Consider the following 9,233-nt stretch of genomic DNA (forward strand, 5'->3'; position numbering starts at 1 on the left):
ATTTTTCATTTGGATCGTCAATAGTATATTTAAATAAAACACGGCACGTCATATAATGATTAATATTACTTACAACAGAAGCTTGTATACTTGCAGTATAATAATAATAAGATGCATATCACATAAAACGTTAATAAATACTACATAACATACTTAAGCCTAAATACTCACTGAAACAGTGTGGCCAATAATAATACAATAATGCACTGTTAAGTCATAAATATAAAAATATGGCTAATCATCATACAACAGTTTACCTTTGTGCACCCGCTCACGCGTGGCGTGGCTTCTGTAATTAAATTTCCCTAATATCACAAGGAATAATTGCAGTATTTCTATATTGTACAGTTTTCTTTTTGCTAATTAATATTATTGAAAGCATAAAAAGGCTAAATTGACAAAGTGACCGATATGTATTTATTGGAATTATTATGTAAACAATTTTATAAATCCTATAATATATAATAATCCTAATGTAAAATATTATGTTTGATAATAGAAATTGTTCATCACAAATATAACTATGTTTTATAAAAATAAAGATAAATCGATACGTTATACTTGTTTTACGCAAATAAAAAAAGACTCGACTGAACTTATTAAATAAGCATAGCAGAAAGTACAACATTTCAGTCTCGTTTTACAACTTCAAGTCGGACAGTCCTCACATTAAAGCAATCTCAATCAACTAATCAAGAAATCACTGCAGTAGCGTTGATCAACTACAATCATGTTTCTTTGCGACCTCTGGTATCGAGAATTTCACAATTGGAGGTCTGGACCGGAGTCAGTTATGCGAATATCCTAATCAGGCATGATTGCACAATCGGCGACTAGAGGTCTGTGCTCTCTTGCTGCGCGTACGGCGCTACAGGCGGCGGCGGCGCCGGCATCTGCGGGCGCGGAGGAGGCCGGGACTGCGGCCGCGGTGACTGTGGCACCTCTGTGATGCTGCCCTCCGACTGCGACAACTGTCTGCTCGCGCTCGTCAAACCCTTGTGTTCCTCGAGCTCGGCGTCCTTCCCTCCGGAGCTGTGTGTGCGTTGCACAGTTGCACGCGGTCCGTCGTCTAACTCTCGGTCATCCCCCGGTACCGTTCCCGCACCCACCTGGATGACCGTGGGCTGGTGCTTGTCGACCGTATACATGTGAGTGCGTTCGAGCACGGTCGGGATCAGGTCCGCGTCGGAGACTGAGGCGCGTGGCCCGCGGAAGCTCTGCGGGCGCAGCGTGGGTGGGCGCTCTGGCACGGCGGGCTTGTGCCGCAGTTGCAGGTCGGGGTCCTCGGCCGGCGCCAGTAGTACGGTGCGCGGCGCCGCCACGGGCCGCGGCGGCGGTTGCGCTGCCGGCTGGGCGACCGGTGCGGCCGACCGGTCCGGCTGCGGCCGAGGCGCTGCTCTCTCTAACCCGAGTGACACCGGTCCGCTTGTCGCTTCGCCGACCTTCATTCTCCCAACGACACCTATTTGAGCGGTCACGTTCTTCACCACGAGCGTGCTCTCCCTGTCTCCCCCCTTCATGTTTTCGAGTTTATCTTTCTCGAGTTCGAGACTTTGCCGGCGGATGTCCAGAAGGTTCTCGCGGCTGCCGCTTCTGGCCTCTTCCTTCAAAGCTTTATTTTGTCTATATGTAGATCGGTTGATCGTTTGTACGCCGGATATCACTTTCCCGCTGTCAGATACGAGAGGTCTCGGTGGTTTCGAGGGTTTCTCGTCTTTTTGTACACCGATGTAGTCTTTGGTCTGATCAGATGTTTGGGTTTGGGATTCCATCTTACGTGTTTTGTCTGGCGTGAAACTAGGGGGTACGGGTGCTAGAGGCTTATTCTTTCGCCTCAATATTGGTTTCGGACTACCATGCGGTGGACTAGATTGGTCAGACAATGAACTATTAGATTGAGCTTTTTTGATATCGTTTTCTACTAAAATTAAACTAGTGTCGTGACTGTTACTCCTTGAGTGCCGACCGGTGCCGTCTACGACAGACCTAGTCTGCGTACTGTGACCATAATCAAACATAGATCTACTCATACTGCTGTAATCACCATTGGAATGTTCCTGACTAATAGCATTATGGTCATAGCCTGGTGTGATATTATATTCATTCTGATGAGGCAGTAAGTCTTCTCGAGTAAAGGATACGAAGAAATTTATATCGTCTTTGAAAAACCAATCGGCATGCTTTATTAATAATTCTACGACACAGTTGACTACTGGTGTGATGTTTATATCGAAAGTACTCTCATTTGCCGCCCACAAAAGATTTGGTGCAATCACAATAGCTAAGTTTGAAGGAGTCATTTTGTTCGTGCTTTGGTTTTGCGTCAGAGCAGACAAGAATTTTATGATGTATCTAAGATTATCAAGATTAGGTTTTGGCAAAAGATGTATGGTTTCCCAGAGAGCATTCAGTCGCAACTGTTCTGTAGGTTGACGCGAGGTGGCAATAAAGGTTTCGTACAATTTAAACGTAAGTAGTGGCTCAGGAAGTTCACGTAGATAGGACTTCAATACTGAAGCGACTACGTGCAGGTCCCTGTAGTCACGTGGGAGCGGCACGTTGAATAATCCCGCATCTAACGACAATTTCATTCTCCTCACTTTTGATGTACCTGTAAGTAATTAGGGATCTTATATAAATTCTTATATACGTATATAAATTATACTAACATATACACTAAAAATAATAACATTAAACTAGATATAATTTGTTTTTTCCCAACAAACGTTATTTCGACTAACGAGTGTAAACTCAATCGTATTAAAAGGTAAAGTAATTGGTAAATATATGGCATACGCGCTTTATGTCTATGCAAGTCCGGGTTTTAAGTTTCTTTACTGATTAACTTAATTGTAACTTATAATATCGAAATGTACCTTTTACTATAATAATAATATAATTTATTAGTATTTGTACAGCACGAAATTACAATTGAAGATTTTTTTTTAAATGGAATTGGAAATGACTTATTCGGTAAATAAAATACTTAAAAGTTTAAATTATAAAGTCTAGCTGGGTTAAGTACTTAATGGATTAATATTATTTAATTACACGTGTTTTGATGAAATTTTTTGTAGTCTTTTATATTTTTTACTCACCCGAAAAGGCACATACAAACCACAAATTTACCCAAGAATACTTGAAAATTAATGTTCTAACATAATGTTTGATAAATTTGTGGTTTAATGGGATTAAAATTAGTTTCAAAAGGAGCACGTTATATATACATACCTCCAGCAATTCTAAACAGTCCTTCCTCATTGAGTCCTAGTTCATACAGCGTACATACACACAATTCTATGGGGAATGCTATAGTCCGACCCGCTACTCTTAGGTGTTCTTCTAATGGATATCCAAAAACGGGTTTCAACGCATTGTCATCTGTGATAGAAATGACAGTTTAAATAATAGTTTTCTTCCAAATCTATCAATCTTATCTACTACAATAAACCTCCAGAGGCACTTTGAAGTATTGAAGTCTGAAGTTTCCAAATAGTTTTGCCTACCAAAAACAATTTTTCTTATAATAAAAAAATGTACTTTAATAGAGTTACAGACATGTTTTGTATGCCATATACCTTGGTGGAAAGAGGATAAAGTAAAATAGGTTAGCTCATCGTGGCGAATTCACAAGGAATTAACCAGCATGATTTTCATGACAAACAGTGGAAGGTCAACCTGATAGATTACATTGCTAGCAATTGGAGCATTAGTACTCATAGCAAACCATGCCATTCGCCCTTACAATATTGGTTCGGAATCACATAGACGAGTACTGCTCATATTTAAATACTTTATTTGCATTATGTTTGAACAAAGAAAAAAAAAGTAGATAGTCCATGCAATACATATAGTATATAAAAAACATAATTATAGACTTTATCATCATGCATGCCACAAGATATAATCGAGTACCTATCTGTATTTTATATAAGTTTTTAGAGTGTTTTCCTGTTCGACTGTCGAGAAGGGCTAATAACAATTAGTACTAATGTTTGGCAAAAAAAAAAAACACATTGCAATTAACAATTAGGGGCAAATAGGGTTACAAGAAACAAATAGGGTCCTGTTATTGGTGACAGAATGAAAGAAGTGTTATTCAATTAAACAATACTGTGGTATGACGTAAGTATATTATCGTCGTCTCAGCGAGTGTTATTTAAATGACTGGAACACTCATCCTCTGATGATATCGCCCTCTTTATGAATCAAACAACTGCCCCAGTAAATATTATTGTCACTGCAGATAGCATATTATTATTTTAGGTTAATTACCTATAGATATATAAATAACTACATCTACATATTTAACTGTAATTAATTATATACTGTTAGGTACTAATTGATGCGTTCAAGTCAACGTTTGGATTATTCTTATTGCTTATATTACAAAAACATCGCGATAGGTTATACCTATATAGATTCGATAAATTCCGAAGTGATTTAACTATTCCTTATGAACAATGCTGTTAAGATTTTTTTTTTATTTGATCCATCGTAAGGTTCTCTTTTTATTTAGAACTATAAAAAGCTCTGTAAAGCTTTGTTTATAATTCAAACTAATTTCGAATGTGAAAGTCTGTTTGTCTGCTTCTCTCTATATTTAATTCCGCCTGAATTATCATATGGAATTATGAGATGATTTCACTTGAAGGGTTGTATCACAAGGACGGATATAGGCTATCTGTTATCATGGTACCAGCTAGAACTATATAACTTTTGTACTCACTTATAACCCTCTCCAGCTCCGGTACGGTGTCTTGAAGGGAGTGTAGCGCAGATTCATGGTATGCTCTCTGCAGTTTGATATACTGTAATAGTGTATGAGCTAACTGGGTCTCCTTCGCCACTAGTGCGAACATGTCAGTCGCTAAAGCATCCCTGGCTGCCTCAACACGTGTTCCAGCTTCCTCCAACTCTTCACGAGCAGCATTCAACTTTGTTGGATTCTCTTCTTTTTGTCGTTCCAAGTGCTACAATAATTATTCCTATTTATAGATGATTATTAATAAAAGTACTTACCATAAATATTAATCATCCATGTCAATATTATGAAGCTTTAGAATGTGTTTAGTAAAAAGCGCTAATCTCTACCTACTAATAATTACGGTTTCTGTTAAAATTATTTTAATTGAATATCGCACATCTTCCAGGATGGCTGTATAGAGTACATAATAACAGGCCACTATGAGCAGTGCATCAATGGAAAATGTTCCTTGAACAAAATATAACCGATTTGAAAGCACGTGAAGTTGCGTATGTCTACTATTATTATATTATAGAAATGCAAGTATGTCTGACTGTCTGTTTATGAACAAAATTTTGCGTCAATTCAATGAACCACGAATAGGACATAGGCTATCTGTTATCTCATAAAATGCAGACTATGTCATGAGTAACCGCTGGTTTTTTATATTCTCTTACAGAGCGGTCGCAACCATTTGTCCAAATTAAAAATATAAGATCTAACCCAAATGAAGTAAATAAAAATTGAGAAGTTTTCATATTTCTTTCATCCATGCAACATGTAAATATTCCAGCATACATGTATTAAAAATTATTATTTTATCGAGAAGGAAATATATAAATATGATACAATGGAACTAAGGAAAACAATGACAGAATGTATACAAATACACAAAAAAAAAACAAGTGAAATTGGTACGGACTTTACTTTTTTCCTTTGATGATTGGTCGGTGGTAAAATTGCCCTCTATATATATCGGTGGTAAAATATTATGTCAACCAATAAAGGTTGACAAGATATTTACATATCAAATGTCACATTTATCACAACGACAATAATTGACTTACTAGTTATATTGTAATTAATACAAAAACTAGTAATATATGCATTTAAAACATTACATAATTACATAACATATATATTTGTTTGTGTTTTTATATTTTATTATATTTAAAGATAAAAAATTATCGTGTTAAATTTTACTAGAACTCTTATCTGAATTGTCATATGACAAGCAAGCGTTACTCACCTGATACCTGCTTGTAGCGGATTCCTTTTCACTTATGAGTCTGCTAAGCTGTTTCTTTGCTTTCATTATTGCCGGCAGATCTTGATCACTGATGGTAGATAGGGGCATGCACACCAACTGTTCTACCTTCAGCTCATGCTCAGCTATTTCGTTTGCAAGGAATTTTTCAGTTTTACCTGTTAATATGTATTATTATATCACGAATAATATTATCGCTGTCTGTACATGAAAATACATAAAGCTAGTATGTAGTAAAACTACTATTGGGATTTCAGTTTGTTCCATATTATTCGTCCGCGCGAATTATTGAAATATCTTAGAATTGGGTTTTAGTTTTGCCTGGTAGCCCGCGAATCTCCAAATGTAGGATCTTGGAGACTTAGTCGTACTATCGCAGACCTTATCTTCGTAGTATAGATATATATATATATATATATCTTTAAATATTTAAGGGACGAGCCGAGCCGTCGCCGTCGGAATAGGATGTAATAACTTTATCACAACAAATGGGGATTAGAGGTGTATTAAGAAGCTTTTTTTGCCTCCTTAAGCTAATAACACAAGCCTGTATTTTGCAGAAGAAAAAGAGTGAGATACATTTATATATTTAACTTCAATGCACATAATGAAAATGTATAACGCACCAATATAAATGAGACATGTCATAAAAACATAATTGCTATGAAAATACACATATATAATTATATAAATATACACTATAATAAAAATGTACCACTAAATCATTAAAAATTGCAAACCAAAATCACATTTCACGAGGACTTATTTTAAAACTACTTTTGTTGTTGACTTGTAAAATTTGTCGCATTCAAATATGGCGATATCAAGCATAGCATTCACGACTATGGTGATGGTTAATAATGTCTCTGCCTACTCATAACAGTATAATATTAATAACAATAACACTATCTTTGGACAATTCATACCACACACCATCCAGTCCTGAGCTAAGCAGAGCATGTGTTATATCAAATGCCTAGCAAGGCAACTAAACATACTATAAATATTGTTACATTTTTGTAAATACATAAAATACCTAGAAAATTACAGTACATATTGTTATATTACAACTACATATATCAAATATTTTTATTTTGTATTTAATTTTCTCCATGCTGTTACATACTATAATATCTATACTTGTATTATATATTGTTGGTTTACCCTGATGATAAAACAAAATAAAATAACAGTGGTTTGCATTTCAAAATAGCACATTTGATAACTAAAATGAACCAGTATTAATAAATACTTATTGAATTGCTCTGACAGGATAATATGCCATTTAATAGTTATTAGTAAGATAAAATACTAACCACATTCATGCAAAACATATTTCAAAATGCTCTCATCGTCTTCAAAATTGCTGGCTTCACACATTGATAGCCCAAGAAGATATTCAGGGAGTTTTTTCAGTCTTTTTTCCCGTGCCGATGGGTCTTGTCCCTGAGTACTGCCTGCACCAGTTGATAACCGTTTACTGATAAGTTGCAGGGCATTGCGAAGCTGTTCCACTTTTCGATCAGCTGTTTGCAGCTCATCTGTTAGTGCTTCGCCCTTTCCAGATCTATTTATCAGATATTTTTTAAATTACAACAATGAATATTAATTAATAAGAAATATTAAAATTTTCATAACAGTCACATCTATTCTCCTTACTTAGGAATGAAAACAACAACATGATGAAATTAAAAAACATTAAGCTTTATTGAAGCTGCAAAAATGACACAATAACTCACTCAATCACTTCTATTTTAATCTAAGAGGGAATAATTGACAATATTTTTTTAACATTGCTTCTTACTATTTAATCCATACCTAAATCTAACCTAAATAGGTACCTAATGGTATTCTATTCTATTCATTAATGCAATAGTCCAACAGTTTTCATCTACTATGATTCTTATAATAGTTCTACAATCTAATATTCAATATCATTTGCATTATTTGCAAGTAAATATTTAGACACATTTCAGATGCCATAATGTTTGACTGACATATGCTTGTTTTAGCAGTGGTGTTTTTTAATCCTAATACAATTAGAACTGAAAATTCACACATATTTAAAGTTTAGAGAACTAGAAAATCAATTATATGAATTATTATATTATTATATCAATTAACAATCTTTATATTTATTATTTGAATGACAAACATGTATGGCAATAGATGTTCATACATGGGATTTTCACTTAATGTTATACATAGGCACCTACATGGTACACAATGTAAATAAAATGGCTTTAAAAAAAAAGAAATACAACTTAGTTTCTTTCTAGTTTCTCTAAATCTGTATAGTGAACTGGACAATAGGGAAAAATATTAATATGAAAAATTTGATGTTCATAAGAGGATAAAATGTCCTATAACAACAAATTATATTTTATTTGATTTGATTTGAATTGTAACACATATTTAAATGTCTTGATATTAGTTACCTTTATTTTATGATATAAATTATTAATTCAATGATATAAATACTGAGATAGAAATATTTCATTAAATATTTAATAAAAAAAAAGCAGTTACTGACAAGTTTTCTAATATACGTAGGAAAGAAAAGCAAGTAAACCTTACAATTATTTTAATAAAATGCATTTATTGTTTAAATAATGCGAAATATGAGATTTTATTATTACTGTTAAACATATTATTATATTACTTAATGTCATTGTCCAATTTACTAATAATGTAAAGACTCGTAGGATAGTACTCAACTAGAATCTTATCTAATTGATAGATAAAGGGCTTTTCTATAAATACCTACCTTGAAAATGTTTGATCCGCCAGTTGCTTTACCCTATAAAATTGTTTCTTCATTTTGGTGAAATATCTTCAATTTTATTGTAAATCACAAGGTCATTGGACCGAGCAATAGTAAAATAAATAAAACGATCAAAAATCTCGCTATGGAGAAGTGTCAGCGCGTCAATGAGATCATCATTATAGCAGGAAAGTGTATAGCGAGAGACAATAATAAATATAAATTCAGTAAGGCACTACATTCCTAATGACCACTATAATTGTACAACTTAATTTAAAGAAAAATCTATTTATTTACGTTTACTAAAATTTGTAAAGAATAATGTGTAATCTTTACTTTGACGAATGAAAATCACAGATTCAAGAGACGTAAATAGAGACATAATTTTTTTTCTTTTTAGAGACATAAAATGTACGTAGTAGTTACTCTGTGACAAAGATCGAAATTATACATAA

At 34.3% G+C, this 9,233-nt stretch overlaps 1 protein-coding gene across 1 annotated transcript; it reads right to left on the minus strand.

Moving 5' to 3' along the window:
* Positions 1 to 16: 16 nt before the first annotated feature.
* Positions 17 to 9,138, minus strand: LOC131841132 (rho GTPase-activating protein 44-like). The gene is made up of 6 exons (XM_059189381.1): positions 8,782 to 9,138; positions 7,331 to 7,581; positions 5,997 to 6,172; positions 4,730 to 4,973; positions 3,232 to 3,381; positions 17 to 2,611 (listed from the first exon to the last, which is right to left on the minus strand). Exons 1-6 carry the CDS (start codon positions 8,832 to 8,834, stop codon positions 834 to 836), a joined length of 2,652 nt encoding a protein of 883 aa, XP_059045364.1. The 5' UTR covers positions 8,835 to 9,138; the 3' UTR covers positions 17 to 833.
* Between the last annotated feature and the right edge of the window lie 95 nt (positions 9,139 to 9,233).

This window comes from Achroia grisella, unplaced genomic scaffold (assembly GCF_030625045.1).
Source record: "Achroia grisella isolate CSIRO2021 unplaced genomic scaffold, CSIRO_AGI_Agris_v1 utg1573, whole genome shotgun sequence".
Classification (NCBI taxonomy): Eukaryota; Metazoa; Arthropoda; class Insecta; order Lepidoptera; family Pyralidae; genus Achroia; species Achroia grisella.

Excerpts from the sequence above, each read along its gene's own strand:
- LOC131841132 (XM_059189381.1), bottom strand. The coding sequence starts at position 8,834 with ATGAAGAAACAATTTTATAGGGTAAAGCAACTGGCGGATCAAACATTT. Across the intron at positions 7,582-8,781 it reads GCGGATCAAACATTTTCAAG|ATCTGGAAAGGGCGAAGCAC; the intron begins GTAGGTATTTAT and ends TCTGATAAATAG. Across the intron at positions 4,974-5,996 it reads CCGCTACAAGCAGGTATCAG|CACTTGGAACGACAAAAAGA; the intron begins GTGAGTAACGCT and ends TAATTATTGTAG.